Raw genomic sequence first — 25,196 nt, 5'->3', positions numbered from 1 at the left:
CATTGGGAATCCCGCAAGGAATCCACCTGTGCCCGCAGCCGGTGACCCTGCACACCTGTCTGTGTTTTCTTTCATCTGTACTGCAGATGTGTGCGGACGTGTAGGCGCACATGCGCAGTACGGATTATTATTTTTTAAAATCTCCTGCTCTTCCCACGGAATCCAGGGCTCACTGCGGACGGGCCGTGGGGCGGACAGCTTCCAATGACTCCAATAGAAGCCATCCGTGCGGGAACCACAGTAAAATGGAGCATGCTGCGATTTTTCATCCGCGAGCAGAAACCAGAATTAGTTTCCGCCCGTGTGCATAAAGAATCGTTTTTCCATAGCATGCTATGGAGGATTATTGCTGCGGAATACAGAGGAGGACGCAGGCTCCAGATTCCGCAGCAAAACTATGCCCGTGGGTATGAGGCCTAAGGATAACTCATCTATATTTGAGTCCTGGAAACCTCTTTAGGGTGCAGTTACACGTTATAGAAGCGCTGTGCAAAAATCGCAGCAGAAGAGTTTACTATTAAAATGAATAGGATTAAGGGTGGATTCAGATGACCGTATATCGGATCGGTTTTCACGCCGAGCCGATATACGGTGTCCTCATCTGCGGGGAAGGGGGGGGGCAGGGAATGGAAGAGCCAGGAGCAGGAACTGAGCTCTCGCCCCCTCTCTGCCTCCTCTCCACCCCTTCTCCGCCCCTCTGCACTATTTGCAATGTAAGGAGGTGGGACGGGGGTGGTGCTAAGTTCCAAGAATTAGCCCCACCCCCATCCCGCCTCTCCCCATTGCAAATTATGCAGAGGGGCGGAGAGGGGGCGGAAGCTCAGAGCACTGCTCTTGGCTCTTACAAGCTCCCCCCCTGCAGAGAGAGACGACGTATATCGGCTGGGCGTGAGAACCGAGGTGATATACGTTCATCTGAATCCAGCCTAAAGCAAATACTGTTCCCGTGTGGAGGAAAAAAAATGCTGCAAATTCTCTGCGGTAACAGAGCTTTAAGGGCTTGTTCACACCAAGCGTTTGCTCTGCATAATATGCGCACAAAATTTGCACGTGCACTACACAGTGAATAGAGCCCACTGATTTCAATAGGTTTAGTCACGTGTATGTTTTTTCCATGTTCATTTTGGTGCTACAAAAAAAAAACCCTGCAGCATGTCTAATTTGGGTGCGTGATTGTTCTCAGTGAGAGAAACCACGTAATCTTGTAGATATGATACCTTTCAATAGCTAACAAAAATACATGATGTTACAGCAAATCTTCGGGTCTTCTATCAATCCTTCATCAGGCTAGAATGAAACAGGTTTGGATGGGGCACATGTGTACCTGATCTGGTGCAGTTAATGTCCAGTTGGAGGGCTTTATATCAGGGAAACAGGATGAAAACTAAGAGCCAGGATGAGATCTCATCGCCACTCAATTAAAGAGGGAAAGACTCTGTGGCAAAACATTTTTGTGGCTAGGGACACAGCATAGAGCAGATGAGAGTTATTATACTGAAGGGCAATTTCAAGTCGCAATTTCATGACCTATGGCCATGTTTGATACACTGAAGAATGGAATGAATCTCAGCACGGGATTTCTTGCATAAGTGGAGAGTATGAAAAGTCTGAAGGAAGTCAAAAGGAATGTCCTCTTCCCAATCATTTTTAATTTTTTTTTTTTTTAACTTTATAAAAATTCAGAACTTGACTTGTAATAATGTTGCCATCCAATAGGTGGTGCTGCATCTCCTTCCATGTGCAGGTTAAAGGAGAAAGACGAGACACATTATAAAACTGTCACATTCCTGAGCTCAGTGGACTGATTACGTATTTATGTCTTAGCTCAGTTTGTCTGATGTTTTACGTGGAGTTCAAAACAGTCTCAAATTTCTGCATGTGAACATTTGTATTTCAATCAAGAGGGGTGTCCTCTCTACATTTGTATATTATGTATGTGCCCCATTCATCCCAGTTCCATTCTAGCTTGATGAAGGGTCGATAGGCGATCTGAACGCTCGCTATAACATCATGTATTTCTGTTAGCCATTAAAAGGTATCATATCTACAAGATTACTTGGTTTCTCTCACTGAGAACAATCACACTTCGCTCTACTGGCTAACACGGTAATTTGGGGGTGTATTACGCACTAATTAGCCCAAGTTAAACTTAATTGGCCACTGAAATCAAGAGGGGGCATGCTTGCATGTTGTTTTACATATGAAAATACACAGGACATCTGCGTGCAAAAACACCACACCCATCATGCAGCTACCTGCGTAAATATGCTGAAGTCCGCGTGAAGCTGGCCCGCTTCACATGTGCGGATTTGTGTACGAAAAATTTCCCCGCGCAATGCACAGTGAATAGAACACATTGATTCAATGGATTCCTTCACAAGTGCATATTTTACCTGCACATCTCAGACACACACAAAAAAAACACAGCACGCTCTATTCTCTTGCGTATTCGCGCACCAAAAGTCCCCTTAGAAGTCAATGAGGATACACAGTTACACGCAACATATGCTAGGAGATGTGCGGCATTGCACAGAAAAAAGAACACATGCGAAACTCATTAAACAGGATAGCCATTTCAATCCGTGCGTCTTTGTTTGCCATCCGAGTGAACACGCCTTGCAGACAAAAATATGCCGATGCGTTCATTCTGCAAATACGCAGCGCTTGTGTGAAAGGGGCCCATCTCTAACCTGCAGTTTTGCTGTTTCCGAAATGTGTGAACGCACCGTTAACATATAAACAGAATGTGGCAAGCTCCCCCTAGTGGCGGCTGCAGGTAGCCACGATTTTATCATTGATCACTATATGGGTGCAGCGTATCTGGTAAAGGATATATCAGATATATTAATAGAGCGATCAGCACAAACCGTCGCGTCATATTATTAAAAATAACATGGTGTTAAAAGGCGGACATTCACTTTAAAATGCAGCCAGATGACGGCGCAAAAGATAGGATCACTTTATTTCCAACGATTCTCTCCCCTCACAGGAGCCCGAGGCTCTTTACTCACTTGCACAATGCAGCGCCTCTCCTAAACATTATTAATTTGGGGAAAGTAGGAACCATATTTTTTTGGATCCGACTCCTGGTCAAGTCTGGAAAAGTAATGCTCGCGTCGCCCCGGCGCAGGCATCTTACCGCATTCCTCCATCACTGGCTCGCTGTTTTACAAACTGAAAGAAAGCACACCTGACACTTGTGAGAGGGCTGAAGTGTCTCTGAGCGCGGGATCATGGGCACTATTTACTAAGTGCTGCTAATCCACAAGGTGCCTCATGTCTCGGCAAAGTTTAACGAAGGCAGATGGAAGACGATTCATTGCTCCCTGCTGGAAGGATATGTGCTGATATCGCTATATAAACGTGCTCCGTAAAGTTACATGGAAGCCGATATTCTGTGATGAGGGGGAGGCATCGCTTGTTCTGGGACTACAGGAAACTCTGCTGCGTCTCAGACATCTTTATTTCTACAATGTTTCTTACATGATCTCAAATCTTTCATACCTGAGAAAACATCGACATGTACATTGTCCGACCAAAGCTAATCGGCCCCCTGAGCAAGAATGAAAAGTATTTATTTCCATATGTTAATGCTTAGTGGGGCTCCTTTGGCCATAATGATATCAGATACTCTCTGTGGCATACTTTCTACTAATGTCTGATACACTTCAGCTGGTATTTCCCTCCATTCATCCTGCAAATGTCTGGCGAGTTCTCTTAAAGGTGGACGCTGTTCATAAATTCTGACCAGTTCATCCTAAAGATGGTTAGTGGGGTTCAGGTTGGGACTCTGCGCAGCCGGTCCAATCATGGGACATCCATATCCTCAACGCAATGACATTATCAGGCTCAAAGGTGGAGAACAGGGAGCTGTGTTGGATACTCACAGGATGCTCCGTTCCACCGCTGTGTCCCCATAGTTGGTGCATGCATACTGCCAGCTCTGTGCGTCTGCTCTACCATTCATCTCAATGGGAGAACGAACACACAGAACTGGCGGAAGAGCCACGCTGCGTGCGGGTGCCACCTTAGCAGGGAAAGGGCATTTAGTGAGTATCAAGCAAAGTTCCCCAGACTCCAAATATCTTACAGGGCTCAAAAGGTGATAAAGGGAACCTGTTAAGTGAAAATCCTAATTACAATTCATAGTATAACTCATGCAGTGCTGAAGATGAAGCTCCAAAATGTGATATTTCCAGAGTAGTAAAGCAATATATTGTCCTGGGATGAAGCCTGCTCCAATAGGTCGTGTTAATAATACCCTTATTAGTGTAAGTCAGTGGGTGACTACTTAAAAGGGGTTTCTCAGGACTAAAACTATTTATGACTTCTCAGGATAGGTCATCAATATTGATCCGTGGGAGTCTGCTGCTCAGGATCAGCTGACTCAGGTGACAGCAGCACTCAGGTGAGCACTGCGACCACGTCAGTCCATGCTAGGCACAGGATGATAAATTGTATAGCCGTTCAATCCCATTCACTTGCAAGGGACTGAGCTTCTCGCAGACCCTTGTGACTGAACAGGACATCAAATGTCTGTGAAGAATCTGTTGCTTATGCAAGCGCCACAGCCTCTTCAATCAGCCGATCGGGGGGCGAATCGCGAGCAGCATACCGCCCTGACCAAGTATTGATGACTAATCTTGAAGATAGGTCATTGATATAGAGCGATTCAAAAGGAACGGTGCAGAACCTATGCTGATTTCTTCATACATAAATTGACATAAAACAGCCAGAATGACAAGAAAAAAATTAGGCTCTTCCAGTTTTTATTGCACCTTACAGATGTTGGAGCTGTTGGTGACACTAGATGACCTAATACAAAAGCATCTTCGCTGCAATGGAATAGCGGAGAATGTACCTGGCAGAACTGGACTACCGACTTGACATCTGCCGTGTCAACAAAGGAGCAAATATCGAACATATGTGGGATGCAATAAAAACTTGGGAGTTCTCTCTTTTCATGTCATTCTGGCTCTTGCATGTCAATTGATGTATGAAAAAAAACAATCAGCTTTACATTTGCACCGTTCTTTTTTTAAATGCCTGGTAGTTTAAAGTCCCCCAAAACACTTTTAATCACCCCTGTAGTAGCGCTGTTACAGCGCTAAATGAGGTAATGCAATATGAAAATTATACACATCATGCACAAAAAGGGGGTTGTTGAATTTTTGTTTTTTAATGCTGCTCACGACAAAACATAATGAGCGATCACCTCTCTGCAGCTCCAGCCCCCCTAAAGACGCTGCAGTCAGCCTGTGTACTGGATGGCACCGGACACTTCAGCCAATGTGTCCGACTATTGAGGTCTACGACGTCCCAATCTCAGACTGCGTATGTAGCCTGGATACAGACTCGGTGCCGAGGATGGAGGTGCAGTGCTGGAACTGTGAGGACCCGAGAGACCAGCATGGGATTTTTTATTATGTTTTGACAACGAGAACAGGAATTTAAAAAAAAAAACAAGAAAAAAAAACAAAACACAACCCCTTTAACGCTCTATATCTCATCAGTTACATGTAGATGTTTAAGTGTAACCGCACTTTTTACAAACTTTTGACGAAAGTTTCAAAAGTTTTGATCAGTGGGGGTTCCGCTGCCGAGATCCCAGCTAATCGCTGAAATGCGAAGACCGCAGAGCTCAGCCAGCTGAGCGCTGCACCCCTTCTGCTGTCTTCGTTGCTTTCAAGCTTCTCTTGGCAACAGAAGATGGATGGTCTATAGATATCTTCTATGGGCGAGTGCTACAGTGACCTTATTTCAGCAGTGGGACCTCCACTGACCAAAACTTTTGATGTGTCGCTCTGACACGTAAAAAGTTTGTAAAAAATGCAGCTATTCTTTCATCTCTGTTTCGGGATTTTGCAGCTTGTTGTGTGGCAGTTTTATTTGTATCACTTAATACTTCCACGGTTATCGCTTTCCAGTGGAAAAGGCTAATAATTTTGTTTACCCCCATTCTCCTCTATGCCCTGGTCCCTCTAAACAGAAGATCATCTTAAACCCCTTAAGAGCAGAGACTTCTCCGTTCTGTTTTTCTTTTTACTGGTACTATATAATGTATGTAAATTTTTATGTGCGGGGTGGAGGTGGGGAAGGGGGGGGGGGGGGTTAAAAAAAAAAAAAAGTGTGTCTGTTTTTTGCCTTTTGTGTTTACACCATTAATAGTGTGATGAAAGCAACATGTCCACTTTATGTATTTAGTATTGCCATAATTGTACTGACCTGCAGAATAGTTTTTTTTGTTTTTTTTTAAATACTATCTGAGACCCATAACTTTATTTTTACATCAACGGGGCTGTGTGACGCGAGAGGTACATATGCAAGTAACAACAAAATAGGTCCGCGCTCCGGGAATATGGCACTTCAATACTTTAATCTCCACAACGCGTTTCATCCCTCTACAGGGACTTTATCAAGTGTGGCAATGTATTACATACACAACATTTATAGTAAAATTTACATACCTCCATTACATGCGGTCCGCTGATAAAGTCCCTGTAGAGGGATGAAACGCGTTGTGGAGATTAAAGTATTGAAGTGCCATATTCCCGGAGCGCGGACCTATTTTGTTGTTACTTGCATATACTTGAACTGAGCGGCTCTCTGTGAGAGAGACGGAGGAGGACCGCAGCTCCCCAGCTGACTGGCCCAGCAGGACATCAGGGAATTAAAGGCGCAGGAGTACATATTTATGAGAGAACCTGGATAAGGAGTGTTAGTGAGGACCCTAATAAACAGGATCCTCACTAGGCACCGGGTGAGTGAGATATAATTTATGCACCTATATCTATCTATACTTTTCTCAGTACACTCAGGCAGCGCTATCCTAATTTTTTTGCGAGAGGTACATATAACCTTTATTGAATTTGTTTGGGAGAAGTTGACAAAAAAAAAAAAAACCACCACTATGGCATAGTGTAATTTTAAAAAAAAATTCAGGACAAATAGGGCAATCTCAGCATCTAGGTGGTTAAAAGGCCATATACAGAACCAGCTCAGGTCGCGGATGCTGGTGAGTGTCTGCTGTAGCACAAAGCTGGTACCCGTTGAGCATTGAGCTGGCCAATCACTCCCCCACTGCCCCCCAGTGACCACATGACATATTTACATTCTCTAGTTGTGAAGGAGGTTTTAAAAAGGTAAAAAAAAACAAAAACAAAAACAAAGCAGGTTCAGAAATTATAACCAACACACTGAGATACTAGAGTTATGCAACAATTGCTTTATTAACAGATCGCCATCTAGTGGTCAGGTGTAAAACTACATCTGCTTACCATATTATGGTAAAGTATATAAGTTTTCCATCCAAGAGACAGAAAATGTTTTAAAAAAAAGGTCAAAAGGATTTTATGTCCTGAAATTTCCAGCAAGTGAAAGTCCCCAGTCTGCTACTGCTTATAGATCACGACAAGAAAACCGAACCTGCAAACGTGTTGCAGAAGAAACGGATGCAGTTTGCAATTAGCAATACAAAACCCCTTTTCCATCAATCATAGAGCCTACAGTTTATGAGCACTCGGCCTCCTTCACACAAGTGGGTTCAATTTTGGTATGTGAAAAACAGAACGATTTTTAATCTTTATGCAAGTCTGTGTTGCATCCATATGCGCTTTTTCCTCTCTTCTGTGCGTCATCAGTCTTTTGTTTTATTCTAGTGCACAAAACAAACCCAGGAGGCCCACCTTTTTTTAGATTACTTGGCAATGATCTGTGAAAAATGTCATACATGGATGACATACATCCGATCCTTTCTTTTGCGCACCTATTGACTTGAATGAGCGACCGACTGACATCCGAGAAATTTGACCAGAATAGGACTTGATTTTTTTTTTTTTTTTTACACCAAGCACCGGCCATTGAAAAAAATGCATGTTTGTGTAGCTCCATTGACTGTAACGGGTCTGTATGCTGTCATGTGCAGTCATTTGCAAAAACGGACAAGAATTCTGCCCATGTGAATAAGACCACATTAACACCTTCTTTTGGCTTCCAGACTGATTTCAATTATAGGAGCCGTACAATGAAAATACCAAAAATACCGGTCATGATTGCCGTAACCGGACCTCATTGACTATAATGGGGTCTGCCAGCTTGCAGCCTGAAACATTGTGCCGGATCTGCACCGAAGACCCTGAATGGAGCCTTGGATGCAGATGTTAATGGGGCCTAAACCTTGGTATAACATTTAAAATGAATCCACTATATACAAATAGTTAAAGGGATGGCACCAGGATCACAAGTTATATAGTATCTATAGGATAGAGAATAACTTGCTGATCAGTGGGGGTTTCACCAAAGAGACCCCTACTGATCCTGAGAACGGGAGAGGGTCCCATGCCAGTCATCCTCCTCACTGCAGGCTTACTGCACCCCCTCTCTCAGGAGAAGACTGAATAGAGGACGTAGAAGTGCGCTGCCACTCCCTTAGTTATCAGTGGGACTGCCTAAGATAGTAGAGTGGTAAGTGCTCGAGTATTTCTATCACCCCACTGGCACGCACGCGCTTGGCCAGCGATACACTCAATGTGACATCATTGCAGGTGGGAGAAGCATCCCCGTAGTGAAGAAAGGGGGGCTTACAGGATCAGTGGGGGTCTCTGCACTGATCAGGAAGTAACTAGCAATTCTGCTACATCCCCTTTAAAGCACACTACGGCAACACCAGGAACTCAAGACTGATATGATTTCCCCAACTTCCCTCCTACAAGCGCAGCTTGCTGTCCTTTGTCTGCAGAGCTTTAACTGCCAAGTCTGCCCTTTGCGTGAGTAACTCTGCCTCCTCCGCGGTCTTCTGCGCACGGACGTTCTTCAGCAGGAAATGGGAGATGAAGAGTTTTAGACCCTCGCGAAGCATTGCCAGTTTTGGGTTGTCAGAGATCCTGATGAGAGAGCAGGACATGTTACTGGTTATTACCTCCACAGGACCGCTGTAACAGAGGTTAGTACCACCACGTTGGGCATCTTCAGACACAGTGGATGGTTTCCACCAAGGATTTTGCAGTAAATCTTCAACTAACCCGTTCCAAAAGCCACATCTTACATGCAATGAAACCTGCTGTACTTGTGCACTGCAAATCTGCAACATAACAGGCATGCTGCACATTTGGGAATCCAATGTGTGTGAATGGGGTTTTGCAAGATCCCCCCTCACCAGCATTGTCCAGTGATCCCTCAAGCTATAATGGCAATGTCAGAAGCGCCTAAAACTGAAGCCCTTGCACCGGAGGATCCAGCCAATGAGCCCCTGCATGTCACTGGCAGACCCCTGTATTACTGAAGTGCCTGCACTGATTGGCTGTCTAGTAGCCTCTCCACACTATTAAATGTCCCAGGATGAGCTGCTTTTTCGAACACCAACTGCAAACGACTCCATGTTATTTTTTGGTGTTCTGTGCAGAACTGTGAAGATGCTGCTGTTCTCATCATAGAAAGTGATTTACATTTTCCAGCAGCTCTTTCTGACTTGCTTTATCTGTATTACTTAGTTTTCTTCTCTCGAGTTCACATTTCAGGGGTTCTTCCTAGAGTCTGCCTGTACATTAGATGATGGCACCCTAGCTCAGAATCGGTTTAGTTTATCATCTTTTCCAGTTCTGCGCAGCATCTTCGTTGTAATGCTGCCAGGGCTTGCTGTAGGTGGGACTACTAGTGTCAAGGACTACAGTTCCCATGATGCCAGCTAACTACAACTAACCTCCATTACAAATTGTAAGGGTGGCTTTAAACGGGCCAACTACAGGCTAAAAAAAAATATATATATATATATATAAAATATATCACTCAAACTGGCAATTTTCAGTGATGGTTGTCCCTTGTGAATGCAGGACTTAACAGGGTACTGAGCGAGAAGTCACTTATTAGTCGCTGGTCACTTTATTTCAGCTCATAGAAATAAAGCAACCAGTGAGCAAGTTCTCACGCAGTGTAAACAGGTAGTCAATCTTTCAACGACTGCCTGTTCACAGTGAATGGAGGTGGGTGGCTGGAAGAGATCCCGGAGCGCTCCACCTCCATTCACCATATGACTATTGTTCCTTTGCAAAAGCACAAGAGCGATAGTCATTGGGACAAGTGTCAGATACAGAAGTGCCCGACAGTTGTCTCATATAAAGCCACCCTAAGTAAGTGCTGTAATTACTGCTTACTGACTGTCTACAAAGAACGTCTCCGCCTTGAAGGAGCCAACCTGATCATGCGTTAAGGAAGATTTCCTTCTACAGCTTTTCATGGCAGCTCTGTTCTGATCACCAATCAGAAAGAGCCGAGAACTTAGTGCAGCTCCGCTGTTGTAGTCCTCACTGAAGTGAATGGGAGCTACGAAAACAGTATAGCACAGCGCCCTGCTCTGTCCCCCTAACAGTGTAGCGCGCCCTGCTCCGCCATTTCCTTAGCTCCTATTCACTTCAATGTGGACTACAGAAACAGTGCTGCGCTAAGAACTTGGCTCTTCCCTACGGCTCCGGCCAGGGTGGCTGGTTTTCCATCCTGGCTATAAACCGCCGTGATGGGAATACCACTTTAAATAGAAAATTCACCGATTTCAATGGGCACATTGTAATGCTTCATTTATCCTGTGGTGGCGCCGCAGGGAAAACAAAACACTTGTTTCCAGATTCTCTTGCATGTTATATCCGATCACCAAGGGTCCCAGCTGCAAGAGACCTTGTCATCTGCTTATTTCTGAGGCACCCTTCTAACAAAAAGTGATTGTCCAAAGTGATCTGGCATATGGACTCGTGTGTATTTGCTCTGGTGCAACCAAATTACAAAACCACTTACTTCCCAAATATGACAGCGAGATCATCAGCTTCAGAATCCATCAGCAGCTTGTAGAGAACTTGACGCAAGAAGGAAACTTTAACTTTATCCAATTCGCTGAACTCTATGACCTGGATAAAGATTTATACAACAAGTTTCAGTAAGAAACGTACAAGTTTTGCATTAAAATCTGCACTTTCATGCTTGTTTCCAGTGGATGGTCCTAACTCAGGATCAACAGCCATCCCTGTAAGCACATTTGCATAGAGAAGGCTGTCAGTCAGCAGGTAGGACCGCCCACTGGACTCCTAGGCCCACGTTATATCAGTCTTCTGCTGCTCCTCCTGCTCTATAACAGGGGACCTGCAGAGCAGTCAAAGTTGGCTCAAAGGGATTAAACATGACGATTTCTGAAGTTGCTCCTCCTTATATTTCAGGTGCATTGAAACAAATGGTTGTATAAGTGCATGTGTTAGGGGAGACGTACTCATCCTGTCTAATACTCATTGTGAACATAAGACTAGACAGTCTTAAAATGCACCAAATTTGCTACAGTGGTTCATGCAGGATGATAACTGGTGCATTTTTTTTTTTAGATACTTTTGCCTAATTTTACCTACAGGTGGGCTTACTGCACACCAAAAGTTTGGTGCAGAATGTGACATTTGAACCACATTGCTTGTGGAGTGAGGGAAATATACATATAAAATAGATGTGGTACAAGGCATGAACAGAGAATGGCGGGATTGAGAAAAAAAACATCCAGGGAATCCTTTGGATAAAAACAACTCATCGATGAAAAGGGTCAGAGGAGGATGTCAAGAATCGTTCTGTCAGGAGCGGCTAAATACAACTCTGGTGCGACAACAAATGCGCCCTAGAGCACAACTGGTCGTTTCTTAGCACGTGCAAAAGAGCACAAAAATTGTATCACTGAGCAGCGGAAAACCGTTGCCTAGTCAGATGAACCCAGATTTCTGTTTCGCCGTGCTGATGGGAGGGAAGAATTTGGTACAAGCAGCATGAATCAACGACCCCTTCCTGTCAGCTGGTCAGAACAGGTCAACCCCTCCATCTAATGTGCAGCCAGTACAAGAAGCTTCCTGTCCGCAGGGGCCGATATTCCTGCAGAACAATTTCTAAATCTAGTGAACTCTACCCCATGATGAATTGCTGCGGTTCTCAAGGCCAAAGAAGATCCAATGTGCTGCTCGAGTGACCAATCAGTATAAAATGGATATATAGCTAAATCGGAAAGTCAAGCATCACTGACCTCCCGGTATCGTCAATCCTAATTACTTACTTTAAAAACAGAGAGTGGCAGGGATTTGCTTTTAATCAGGCGCGTCAGAAATTGGGTGAGGTTCGAGAACGTGGTCGCTGACAGACTTCCCAAGTCACGAAATTTATCCCACATACTGAACTGAAAGGTCATCTGAAAAAGAAGAACACATGTGAAGATACGGCACCTTTATACGGGCACAGATGGGACCTGCTGGCCTAATGCTAACAGAACTGACAAGTTACTGAAGAGATACGGCCTCTCAGAGTGTGAGCTAAATGTAATAGGGTGTGCAGCACGGCGGGCGCCGCACCATCCTAACAGGCCATCGCTTTCCTCGAGTACATGGCCTTCTTTGCATAATTAAAATCTTAACACTTGCCAATATACCTTCAGGTGTGAAGATCTCCGCTTGCTGCCCTTCAATAGGAACCTTCATTTGTTCACCTCCAGTGGATGATGAGGTCTCTGGGTGCTGTGATGGGTACGGCTTATTAGAAGGCACGACTCCGATTCTCATATTGTAAGCGGTAATCCGTCGAGCATCGGTGTCTCCATCACAAGACCAGAACAGACTTATCCACTGGAAGTAAGAGTAAGGCCCAATGTCCACGGGCAAAATTGTATTGCGGACAATTCGCAGTTCAAGCAGCCCACAGAGATGAATGTGGCATCCGCACTTAATTTGACACCTGCGGTTTTGATTTGATAATGGCACGTGCAGAAAAGAAATCGCAGCATGTTCCATTTTACCGTGGGTGACGCGCGGATGGGTTCCATTCACCTCTACGGGAGCGGGTGATCCGCAGTGCATCCGCAAATACAACTGCGGATGCACTGCGGAACTGAAGGTTAAAGTCAATTAGGGAGGTGGGGAAAAGCCTGGGAGTTGGGGTTACTGATTTTTTCCACGTGGATGATCAGCTCTGCATCTACGTGGAAAGAAAAAAAAAACCACAAACTGCGAACTCCTGCAAGCAATAAAAAAAAAAAAAAAATTTAAATATTATATATATAATATCTACTCTCTATCTAATATCTACTCTCTATCTAATTTGTATCTATCTCTCAATTTAAGGCTGCCTGTCCACGGGCAATTTTTCACTGCGTTTCACGTAGCGATAATCCGGCCGTGGGGAACGAAGTGAAAGCTTTCCATAGACTACTTTCCATAGACCGCAGCCCCGCTTTCCACAAATGCTAGCGATTCTCCGCTCGAAGGATTTAAATTGTAGCATGCTGCGATTCTCCGTGGTGAGCCCATCTGTCGATAGGCGCAGCGCAGAGAGCAGTCAGCTCTCCCCTGCTCCCCGGGGGTGGCTCCCGCGGCGGAGATCTGTTGCGGGATATCGCTACGCCCGTGGACAGGAGACCTAAATGATGACTTGCAGTGCAGCTGCTACGGAAATCAACATGAAAAATCTACATGTGCCGTGCACATCAGGCCTTGGGCCCAATGTCCACGGGGAAAATAGATTTAGCTAAACAGTGCGCATCTCCCGCGTGTGCAATCTGCACCCATAAATACCCGTGGATATCAGGTTTTTCCCCGGTGTGCGAATTGCACGCGCAGGAAACCAACTGCATGCTTCATTTTGTGCGTTTTTTCCGCATGAATGGCTTCCACGGCTTTTATTGAAGCCAATGGAAGCCATCCGGATCCGCGGCACAGACGCAGCCGTCACTGCAGCCCTGCTGCAGAAAAGCAGGAGTTTAAAAAAAAAGCACCGGGCAGAAGAAAGAAGATCCGGCCGTGATAGAGGAGAGCCCTGCAGCGTCTGGACAGGTGCGTATACTCTATTTTTTGGCCTCATGTCTGCGGGCCAGGTGGAATCCGTTGCAGGATTCTGCACAGGGAAACCGTGCGGACCCGTGGACATGAGGCCTTAAAGGGGTTGTCCCGTGAAAGCAAGTGCGGTTATACGCTTCTGTATGGCCATATTAATGCAGTTTGTAATATACATCGTGCATTAAATATTGGCCATACAGAAGTTATACACTTACCCCCTCCGGTGCTGGCGTCCCCGTCTCCATGGCGCCGACTAACACTGCCTTCTCCTTCCATTAGACGCGCTTGCGCTGTGCGGTCTTCTGTTCAATGGGGCTTCTCTGGTGTCCTCGCGCCGGAGAGCTGGTCTGCGCATGCGCAGAAGACCTCGGCGGCGCGAGCACACCAGAGAAGCCCCACTGAACAGAACAGAAGACCGCACAGCGCAAGCGCGTCTAATGGAAGAAGAAGGCAGTGTTAGTCGGCGCCATGGAGACGGGGACGCCAGCATCGGAGGAGGTAAGTGTATAACTTCTGTATGGCCAATATTTAATGCATGATGTATATTACAAACTGCATTAATATGGCCATACAGAAGTGTATAACCGCACTTGATTTCACGGGACAACCCCTTTAAGGTTTCAGCTAAATGACAGCAAGCACACAACCTGGTGTAGTCTGTCTGACCCTGCAGTCATACCCCCTTTTATTGGAACCCCACTTTTTATTAACATGCACTAAATGGCCGCTTTATTAGAGACCACAATGCTTTCAAGATTGGAGCTTTCCTGTATGGAAATTGCCGTGACCCCAGACTGCGGAATAAAATTCCATGACATGTTTTCGTGGATCAGTTTCATTGTGAATCCACATTAGATGGGAAAATCCAGCGATCTGAGCGACTTCCAACAAGGTCTGATCATCAGTGCTAGACTAGCCGGTCCGGGATGTCACTGCCAACCTTGTAGGGTTCTCATATAAGTGTGTGGAAAGTATACAGAGAATGGTGTGATCAAGGAAAACATCCAGTGAGAGGGGACCCTGTTGACAAAAACAATTCATCACCGAAAGGGGTCACAGGAGGATGTCAGGAATTGTTTTGACCAACAGATGCTGCACAGTCAAGAGCAGCCGAATACAACGCTGGCGCTAACAGGTCTGAACACACAACTCATCATTCCTTAGCGAAGATGGGCGGACCACCAGTTCCAGCACCACTGTACCCCTAACAGAAAGGTGAGGCTCTAGTGGGCAAAATTTTAATCACTGAGCAATGGAAAAACATTGTCTGATCATATGGATCCAGATTTCTGTTGCCCCGTGCTGATGGGAGGTCAGAATTTGGTACAAGCAGCGTGAATCGATGACCCCTTCCTGTCAGCAGGTCAAAACACATCAACACCGCCATCTAATCTACAGCAACTACAAGAAGCTTCCTGTCCGCAGGGGCCGATATTCCTGCAGAATGATTTCATCACCCAGTGGAATCTACACTATGATGAATTTCTGCAATTCTGAAAGCCAGGAGATCCAACGTGCTACTAAGATGAATAAAGTGGCCATTCAGTGTACACTCAGTTATTCAGGATCAGATTACAGAAGGTTTGTTTGTAGTCTGTTACCATGGAAATGCATAGATCTAAATAGGAACTGTAGACCCAAAACGGTAGAAAATATAAATAAAAGCTGTTGCAAAGTTGCTTCATTTTTCTTCCCATTTATGTTGGAGTCATAGAAGTTGTAAAGGTGAACAAAGCATTTAAAAGGGCATCGTGGCCAGGGGCGTAACTATAGAGGGTGCAGGGGATGCGGCTGCACCCGGGCCTAGGAGCCTTAGGGGGCCCATAAGGCCTCTCTTCTCCATATAGGGAACCCAGTACTATAAGTAAAGCATTATAGTTGGGGGCCCTGTTACAAGTTTTGCACCGGGGCCCAGCAGCTTCAAGTTACGCCTCTGATCGTGGCGGATCATTACCTGGAAGCGTCGGTCAAATTCACAGAACTTGCTGGACAGGAAGGCGTAGAAGGGGTTGTAGGATTTCTCCTGCAGACAGCAGTCAATGAGAACATGGACGATCTCTCTTTCTTGTTGGTCTTTTAGGCCTAACCTGAAACAATTAAGGATAAATGAATGCACTGCCTATTATTTGTATATGGGCATCTAGAAATATTGGGAAAAACTAGTTTTTCTCAAATCGTTTTTTTTTAATTAGGTTTAAACAGATTTACAATAAGCAGATCTCCGGAGCAAAGAGGACAGCATGAGCGATAGCCAATATGTCAGCACAGACAATGGAGAACATAGAAATGGGACATCAACTGAGGTGAAATGAACACTTGTATCACATATCCTATTGTCTGGGTGAATGGAGCAGTAGCGCACCGTGCCAACTGGGTACGAAAAAAAGAATAAAGAGCAAAAACATAAGCATTAACCCCTTCAAGCCCCAGGATGTACATTTATGGAGTGGGATTGGAGGTCTCAGGTGATCCTGAGGAACAAGAAATTTTAGCCCACTTTGCTAGGGAAGAGCATTATGCCATTAGTAGTTACAGCAAGGCCGGTTTCACATCTACGTCAGAACGTCCGGCGGGATGTTCTGTCGCAGATCCGGCTGACAGTACTGGAAGAAAAAGGGCTGCAGGCAACGCTTTTTCTTCCATCCAAAAGCCATGCGGAAAGCAGGCTGACCCCATTATAGTCAATAGGGTCCGTCCGACGCGGTTTGGCTCGGTCCAGAGACGGAACCGTTCGGCCATGGAGATTCCGCTTTCCTGTTCCCTGAATGTTACGATAGGGAAGAAATGTCATGTACGCAGAACATCTTTTGCCAATGGCGTCCCTTTTTCAAGTGCTTTACTTACTTCAGTAGGTTCTCAAAAGCATCCAAATAGTCTTCACTGGTCATGATAACACAGAAGATGTTCCTCCTAATGTCCGTGTTCATCCGCTGCTTGCGGGCTAGCTCCAAGATCTTTGCACTGACCTTAAAAAAAAAAGAAAAATGCACATAACTAAGAAAATTAAAAGCCGGCCATGTTGCCTCCTCCTTGGGTGCCTAGCAAAAAATTCAGAGCCCACAGAAGGCAGAGACAGAGGCGTCCTTGTAGAAAATTAATTAAAAAAAAAACTTCTAAAACTTTGTAACTGTGTGTAATACTTGTATGTGAAATGGAAGTCCATTTTCTACCCGCGTGCCGCTTGTCTATGTTGCTGACATCACATATACAGATCCCAATGAGTCTTTGCGGCTCGGAGTATGTCAGGATCTACATCAGTCTTGAGGAAGGAGGGGGGGGGGGGCTGTCCTTTTATTTGCAATTTTTTCGAAGAGGAGAGGAAAAAATAAACTCGAAAAAGCGAAAAAAATGGGTTCAGCACTAAGGGGTTAATCAATATGCACCTCAAAATACTACCAGTGAGAAAAACAACTCATCCCATATAGAAGTAAGTCGATGGAAAAATAAAGTTATGGCTTTTTGAATGTGACAATGATAAAAAAAATATTTTTATTATAATGCTATACCGATATCAAGTGAGGTACCTTTCCAACAGCTTGTGCCGCCGTCTTGGCTGAGGACTGCCCAATCATTGGTGCTCCACTCCATGAAGATCCAACAATCCACCAGCGACCAACCTTGTCAGCTTCCAGAATATTCTCCAGGGATACACGGAGGCGAGTATCACTCCCAGACACACTGTTGTGAACCTGCGCAGTCACATCAAATGACACAACTTTATTGAAACACTGATTCATAACACATCAATAATAATATCATCCTCATTAAAAGGGTTGTCCAATAGTAAGCTACTGCTGACTTTTCGGGACAGGCCATCAGGAGCAGATTCATAAGGGGGGTTCAAGGTGGCGCACCCCTGCCAATCAGCTGTTCTCTGCACTGATACGCTTGAACATGAAGCTGATGTGTGCAGGAATCAGACAGCTCTGTTCCCACTGGAGTGGTCAGACTTGGTATTACAGGCAAAGTTCCCATTGAAGGAATGGCAGGTCACGGCAGTGGGAACAGAGCTGTCCGTTTTCTGCAGAAGTCATCTCAATACAGGAGTGTAACAGCCCAGTGAACAGCAGGTTGGTGGAGTTCCAAGGGTGATAGACCCCCCCCCCAATCTACTATTGTTGGCCCATCTTGCGGAGAGATAATCAATGCTTTACAACTGGACAACCCCTTTAAAAGGATATGGAACGATTTGTTTTATAAAGACAATGCCTATGTGTATCCTTGGTTACAAACCACAAAAAAAGCTGTGTTTTAAAGGGTTGTCTAATTGTACACTATTTATGACCTATCATTAGTATAGACCATGCATACTAGATTGTATGGGGTCTGCCACTGGAACCCCCCACAGATCAGCAGTTCTCTTGGCAAGTTCATGCTCTAAGCTGATTTCTAGAGGAAGCAGACAGCTCCGCTCCTACTGCAGTGGCCAGGCTTGGCATTACAGCTCAAGTTCCCATTCATTTCAGTTAGGACTTTGCCTGTAATACCAAGCCTGTCCACTCAAGTGTGAATGGCGTTGCCAGTTTCCTGCAGTCTAGTGCATGAGCGAGCGCACCAGCCTGGCAATCAGCAGGGATCCTGGGCTGCACTCCATTGCTGATCTAATAATTGATGGCCTATCCTAAGGGTAGTAAAACTAGGGATGTGCAACTGTACAACCCCTTTAACGCAAATACTTGACAAATATTTATCAACTACATCTTAGGTGACAAATCTTGCAAGATACACAATTTTTTCCCCCTTACCAAGGAGCGTTGAAGCCTACGTAGTTTTTCCACTGGTTCGGGATCATAACCAGGTATCTTTCGCATATCATTGTTCTTTAATGCCAACATGATCTCCAACATAAATCGAACCTGGAGTAAAGGAAGAAACAAATGTCTTGGTTACTTAACCCCTTAGTGACTGGCCTATTGCGCTTTTATGTCCAGCGGAGCGATTTCCCTTCATACACCTCAAATGCCAGCTGTTTCTTACAGCGGACACCCGGCGGCAACAGCTGCGATGACCCGCAAGGCTCGACGGCGCTGTTAACCTTTTACATGCCGCTGTCAGAACTAATAAGTACCCCAAACGATGTTTGGGGTTCCCGTTCCACGCCCTTCCCTCCCCCGTCAAAGATGAGATTCTGAAAGGCCCCAGGGCTTTCATGGCAGTATGCCCATCAAGCCATCCCCGTGGGGTGGCTTGATAGACTTCCTGTCAGATTGCAGTATGATATTACTGCAGGAGCGATCAAAGCATCGGATGCTGATGTCCCCTGTGGGGACTTAAAAGCAAGAAGAAAAAAAAAGTAAAAATAAGAACAATAAGGTTTTACTATTTAAAAAAAAAAGTGATAAAAGTTAAAAAAAAAATAAATAAATAACCTTTTGCCATATTTGTAATAAAAGACTCTAAATAGTAAAACCAAAATACATATTTGGTATCTCTGCGTCTGTAAAAGTCCAATTAAAATAATGCATTATTTACTCCGCATGGTGAACGCTGTCTCCAAGAAAAATTGTAATACAAAGTGATCAAAAGTCGTATGTATTCCAAAATGGTACCAATGCAAACTACAGGACGTCCTGCAAAAAACGAGCCCTCACGCAACTATATCGACGGAAAAATAAAAAAGCTATTGTGCGCAGAAGATGGTGCCAGAAAATAATTTTTTTCAGTACATTAAATAGCACTATTGAAAAATACAACTCGTCCCGCAAAAAATAAGCCCCATACAGCTACGTCGATGGATCGTTTGCCATTGATGCCAGTGTTTGCAATGGGAGGGGTGGGACAGGGGCAGAGCTAAGTTACGCTCCATCCCTCCCATTGCAAACAGTGGCGAGGGGCAGGGAGGGGGGCGGGAGCTCAGTGCACTAGCTCCCGCCTGTCCTGCCTCCTCCCCTACCAGAGGGGCAGCGTATATCGTCCAGGCATGAAAGTCTGACCGATATACGCCCGTCTGAATAAGCCCTTATCCTATGCAGAGTAGATAAGCAGATGTGAACCGAGAGTGGTGGCAAGACTGATGTCAGCGCCTCTTCAGACCACCTCAGTGGTGATCATCATTATAGTCGGAAGCACTAATTATCAAAATGAAATTAAAATTGTATCAAAATTAGAATTACAGATGGGCTCAATGTGATCCAACACACTGATATTGTTTCCCATAACGTTTTCTATTGCTCTTACAAGTTTTAAGTTTTTGTATTTTATTCATTTTTGCAATCTACAAACAAAAACTAATTGCAGGAAACTTTTGAACTTCTGCTACACTTAATTATGGAAACTCCACTTGCACACATTTTACTCAATGACCGGAAAGAAGAGCACTAGCAGCATGACCCCCATTAGGCAACACAATGCATTGGATGGCTGGCGGAGCCCTGGGCACGTGCAGAACTTCCACCAGTAAAGTGGCATAAGCCCAATTAGGAGGAATAGCTCAATGGGGGAGAATTAGGCACATGGGAGACCTGTGACAGGGGATTGGAAAGAAGGGAGGAGTCGGAGGCTGCAGGACCATGGCGGTGGCATGGGAGCATCACCACAGAGGGTGAGGAAAAGGTGGTGTCTGTATACTTACCCAGATGCCATACTGACCTATGCACTGAGAATGGTGTGGGTACTCTAGAAGAGTGTGCCCAACCTTCGTGGAGAAGGGAGTGCTCCTGTAATTAGGGAAGGGGGTGGTGGGGTGGGGAAGATGCTATTGCTGGTGGTTTGCGATTCACTTAGCCTGTAGACCGTGCTCCATTGTCTTCTGAGTGTAGGGCATACAACAGGGTGGTTGGCTCCACACTGTTAGCCTTCCCCAGGGAGAGTCTGGTGCCAGCCTTGTATTCCTAGTGCAGAAAGGAAACACCAGTTGAACACCGGCAAAGAAAGAGGTCTGCCTCATACAGACACTAAGCTAAAACTGATTAGCCTGGTGCCTGAAAAAAGGGTTCTGGCTGGTCGGAGGAGCTTACACTTTTGCTTAGTGTCCACCTCTTTGTAGGGGTTGTGTGAGGGTTTGTTCTTGCGAGGTATTATTTTTGGGTACATACAACTTTGTTTGCTTTTGCTTATTACATTTTTTCTTAGACTGTGTGACAAAAACAAAATGCCGTTCTGGAGTTGTGCATTTTTTTCTGACGGCGTTCAGTATGTGGGATAGATAATGTATTATTTTATTAAACTGAACTTCTACGAACATGACAGTGCAAAAAATATATTTTTCTTAGATTTTTTTTCATATCAAAAATAGAAAAAAGGGGACAGTTATTTTTAGTCACTAAAAAAAAAAAATATCATTTATTTTAATTCAATAAGGGACTTGTGATCGTTTGACTGCTTATACAATGTATTGCAACAATGCCAAGCCATAAGCGTATTATGCGGCTTCCCTCCCATTGATTTTAACAGGAGTGAAGCCACCTCTGAGACATCCTGCTCCGACCCCGATGGCTATGTCTGGCCCCGCTGCATTGACAGTGGGCCGGATAATCAGCTGATTGCCGGGGATCCCGAGCAGCAAATTTCCGGCAGTCGACTATTGATTACCTATCCTGAGGATAAATCATCAATAGTATTTGCCCAGGTGGGTTAACATCACTACTTTAGGAGATCACTAAGAAGTTGAGGAAGGAGACTTGAGGCCCATTTACACGGAGCGATGATCCAAAAAAAAAAAAACCGCTAAAAAGCGATTGTTTGAGTGATAATCGTTGCATCTAAACATGCAGCCATTCTGCACTTTTTGTGCACTAACAGCCAATCGTTAAATTCAGGTGAACCTAAAAATCGTCATGTGGTCTTATCAGCAGTTCTCCACGGGTAGTGCTGATAGCATTGTTTCCTGTTGGAGAACAAAGGAGCAGAATGCAGATAAGAGCCCTCTGACTATTAACTGCATTCAGCTAAAGACTTCATTTGTACGCTAATAAGCTATCAAGTACTTTAGTAGCTACTTAATACTTTATGCAAAATGATCGCTCTAAGCTGTCACGCAAACTGTCGCTTGAGCGATCATCGCTCCATGTAAATGGGCCTTAAGGCCATCCATGCTCCTCTGGGTAATATGTAAATAAGGAAGATGGAACAATACCTCCTCTGCAGCACCACTTATCAATTCCCAATCAATGATTTGAAGGAATGCTGCCATCCAATAGGCGGCGCTACAGAGGATTTCACCCCTTTAATCAATACATTTTGGACTAGTTCTCACTCGAGATTGATCCTGGAACTTCTTATCCACGGCACTGGCTTTGTTTTGAGCTTCGCAGATGAGCTCCTTTAGAGCCAGAGCGTCGTCTTTCCGTAGAGAGAAGCCGACATTCTTCAGCAGCAGCAGGATCAGCTCTATGTTCCTCTCTGTAAATGTGGACACCAACATCTTCAGAATGTCAAACATCAGGCGGGAGTCAATGACGTGGAAGTTGTACAGGTGTCCGATGAAGGTGAGCAGGTTGTCGCACTCTTTACTGTCCGTGACGTGTTCATGCTGGTCATGGAATTGCTTCACCACCGTTTCCAGGATGTGCGCCCCCACCTGGTAACAAAAAATATCCCCAAAACAATAGATTATTATGAAACTCCCAAAAGGAATAATCTGTAGTCACAGAGAATGGTGCAAATGAATGGAACAACATTTTACAGCACGCTTGGGTCTATTCAGTGTACAACAGATCAGGAACCACACTTAAAGGGAAAGCGTCACAATGATTGTGTGTGTTGATCCAACATGACTAGCCCGCAGGGCAATCTGAACCAACCGCTTTTTATGGCCAAACGACCCCAATTACCTTTGCAAATCAATCTTGAATATTTCAATCATAGAAGAGTCCCGAAACTCCGGACTACCACTGAAGTTGTGCTCCCAAAGCGATGACTGACCGCATAGTAAATGTACTGGTCCTAGTGAAATCCTGCGCTATCTGGATTTGTCACAGTGCAAGCTCAGAGATTTACTCCTGTACTCCGCCTAGCCTTATGTACCTCGCGTACATGCACAAGAAAGCTGCTGCGTGAGAGGGAGCCTGATATAAAGTGCAGTGCAGTAGCCTTAAAGGGGTTGTCCCGCGGCAGCAAGTGGGTCTATACACTTCTGTATGGCCATATTAATGCACTTTGTAATGTACATTGTGCATTAATTATGAGCCATACAGAAGTTATAAGAAGTTTTTCCCTTACCTGCTCCGTTGCTGGCGTCCCCGTTTCCATGGAGCAGTCTAATTTTCAGCGTCTAATCGCCAGATTAGACGCGCTTGCGCAGTCCGGGTCTTCTTCTTTGCTGAATGGGGCCGCTCGTGCCGGAGAGCGGCTCCTTGTAGCTCCGCCCCGTCACGTGCCGATTCCAGCCAATCAGGAGGCTGGAATCGGCAATGGACTGCACAGAAGCCCTGCGGTCCACCGAGGGAGAAGATCCCGGCGGCCATCTTCAGCAGGTAAGTAAGAAGTCACCGGAGCGCGGGGATTCAGGTAAGCACTGTGCGGTTTTTATTTTTAACCCCTGCATCGGAGTTGTCTCGCGCCGAACGGGGGGGGGCTGTTGAAAAAAAAAAACAACCCGTTTCAGCGCGGGACAACCCCTTTAAGTCATCAGACATTATCTTGAGCGGCATCTTTCTTACGCATGTGCACGAGGTATACAAGGCTAGACGGAGTAGAGGTGGAAATTTCTGAACATGCCCTGAAACAAAGCATGTGCTGGATTTCACTAGCGCCAGTACAGTTACTATGCAGACAATCTTCGTTTTTTGGGGCGTGGCTTCAGTGGCAGTCCGGAGTGCCGAGATTCATTTCCAGAAATTATAACTCTGCCGCCTCATTAGCATACAGCGTGAGAAATACTCAAGATAGATTTGCAAAAGTAATTACGGTCATTCGGCCATGAAAAGCAGTTGGTCCAGATTGCTTCCACTTGCCCTGTGGGCTTGTAATGTTGGCTTAAAACACAAAACTCTCATGACAGGTTTTCTTTAAAGGGAACCGGTCACTGGTTTTGGTCATATTGTGCCCCAGACATCACGATGATATCTAGAACTACAGAATTGCTGATTATTTACGATTAAAAAACTCACTTTTATTGTGTCACGCGCAGTATGCAGATAGTTGACCTGGAATCAACAGGTCAGGATGGCCCCAAAGGCTTCTAGAACAGCAGCTTTAGAGGGATTGTCCAAAATAAGTCATCACTAGTAGATTGGCAACCGTCCATTGCCTGAGACCCCCTGCCGATCAGCTGTTTGCTAGGCCAGCGCACTTTCTCACCGAGCCGATTTCTGCAGAAAACAGACAGCTTCGTTCTTACTGTAGTAGCCATTCATTTCAATGGGCACTTGGACTGCAATACCAAGCCTGACCACTACAGTAAGAACAGAGCCGTTTGCTTCCTGCAGAATTCAGTTCAGTACATGAGAGCAGCAGCCCAGCAAACAGCTGACTGGCAAAGGGGTCCTGCGGAGAGGCCATTAATAGTTTACAACCACTTTAAGTTCACCCCCTCCTTCCTAATTAACCTCTAAATTGACTAGTGAGGTCAGCACTAGTATCCCGCACACTCCGTTCCCTTCAAGTCCTCAGATCAACGAATTCAACCGTTAAATCTAGCATACACAAGAACACTCGAGCGCGATAATGATGGCAGCCAACTGGAGCATGCGCCGGATTACAGCGCACTCGTCACCAGCCCAGAGAAATGGTAATTAAGGAGGGGGTGCAGTTAGAGCTGTGACACTTTGTCTTTAACATCCACTGACAAAATTGTCCATTTATATAGTACATGCTTCATTACCTCAATCCCCACTGTATGGTGTAATACACTAGTGAGAAGTACATGCTCCATCATTAGTCGGTCAGGCATCAACGCTGGAGTGATGCAGGCACTGAGGACAACGTGGGATAAGGTGTCATTCATGTCCTTCCTACTGTTGGTCATGTAAAGTTCTTCCAGTTGCCCAGAGATAGACGCCATATTTGGTTCGCTCAATCTAGGAAAACACAAAAGATGTTAGCAGGTGCTACAAGCATTATTTCATGCAGATGTTCAGAATCCTATTACATACATGTCCACCTTTTAACACAATGTTGGTCTAAAGTCAACATATGTAATATATTGGTTAGGATAAACCACCATTATATATGGCGGGGGGGGGGGGGGGGGGGTAAGGGGATGATCTCTGGGACCCCCACTTAGAATGAAGGCGTTATAGTGCTGACTTAGGGCTGCAGCCCCTTCATTCTCAGGATCATTGGGGGGCTCAGAGAGGAGATCTCCACCAATCAGGCATATCCTAATGCTTGGCAATCCCTTTATAACATGTGAATTACCTATTAAGCAGGAGATTTTAAATTCTGTATCAAAAAATCTGACATCCAAATGCTATAAAAATATAA

At 45.1% G+C, this 25,196-nt stretch overlaps 1 protein-coding gene across 1 annotated transcript in view; it reads right to left on the bottom strand.

The window, feature by feature from the left end:
- Positions 1-7,202: 7,202 nt before the first annotated feature.
- The window catches only part of NOM1 (nucleolar protein with MIF4G domain 1), a 29,848-nt gene continuing 11,854 nt past the window's right edge, over positions 7,203-25,196 (bottom strand). Inside the window, exons 3-11 of the mRNA XM_066585734.1 lie at positions 24,595-24,790; positions 22,027-22,350; positions 18,578-18,688; positions 17,357-17,521; positions 16,677-16,798; positions 15,787-15,919; positions 12,065-12,196; positions 10,783-10,892; positions 7,203-8,882 (exon numbers count right to left, since the gene is read on the bottom strand). Coding sequence (XP_066441831.1) covers positions 8,705-8,882; positions 10,783-10,892; positions 12,065-12,196; positions 15,787-15,919; positions 16,677-16,798; positions 17,357-17,521; positions 18,578-18,688; positions 22,027-22,350; positions 24,595-24,790 — 1,471 coding nt within the window. The 3' untranslated portion in view covers positions 7,203-8,704. The remainder of the gene's footprint in view (positions 8,883-10,782; positions 10,893-12,064; positions 12,197-15,786; positions 15,920-16,676; positions 16,799-17,356; positions 17,522-18,577; positions 18,689-22,026; positions 22,351-24,594; positions 24,791-25,196) is intronic.

This window comes from Eleutherodactylus coqui, chromosome 12, assembly GCF_035609145.1.
Source record: "Eleutherodactylus coqui strain aEleCoq1 chromosome 12, aEleCoq1.hap1, whole genome shotgun sequence".
NCBI lineage: Eukaryota > Metazoa > Chordata > Amphibia > Anura > Eleutherodactylidae > Eleutherodactylus > Eleutherodactylus coqui.
Note: the sequence above shows the minus strand (reverse complement) of the source record. Positions and strands in the feature narration are given on the sequence as shown.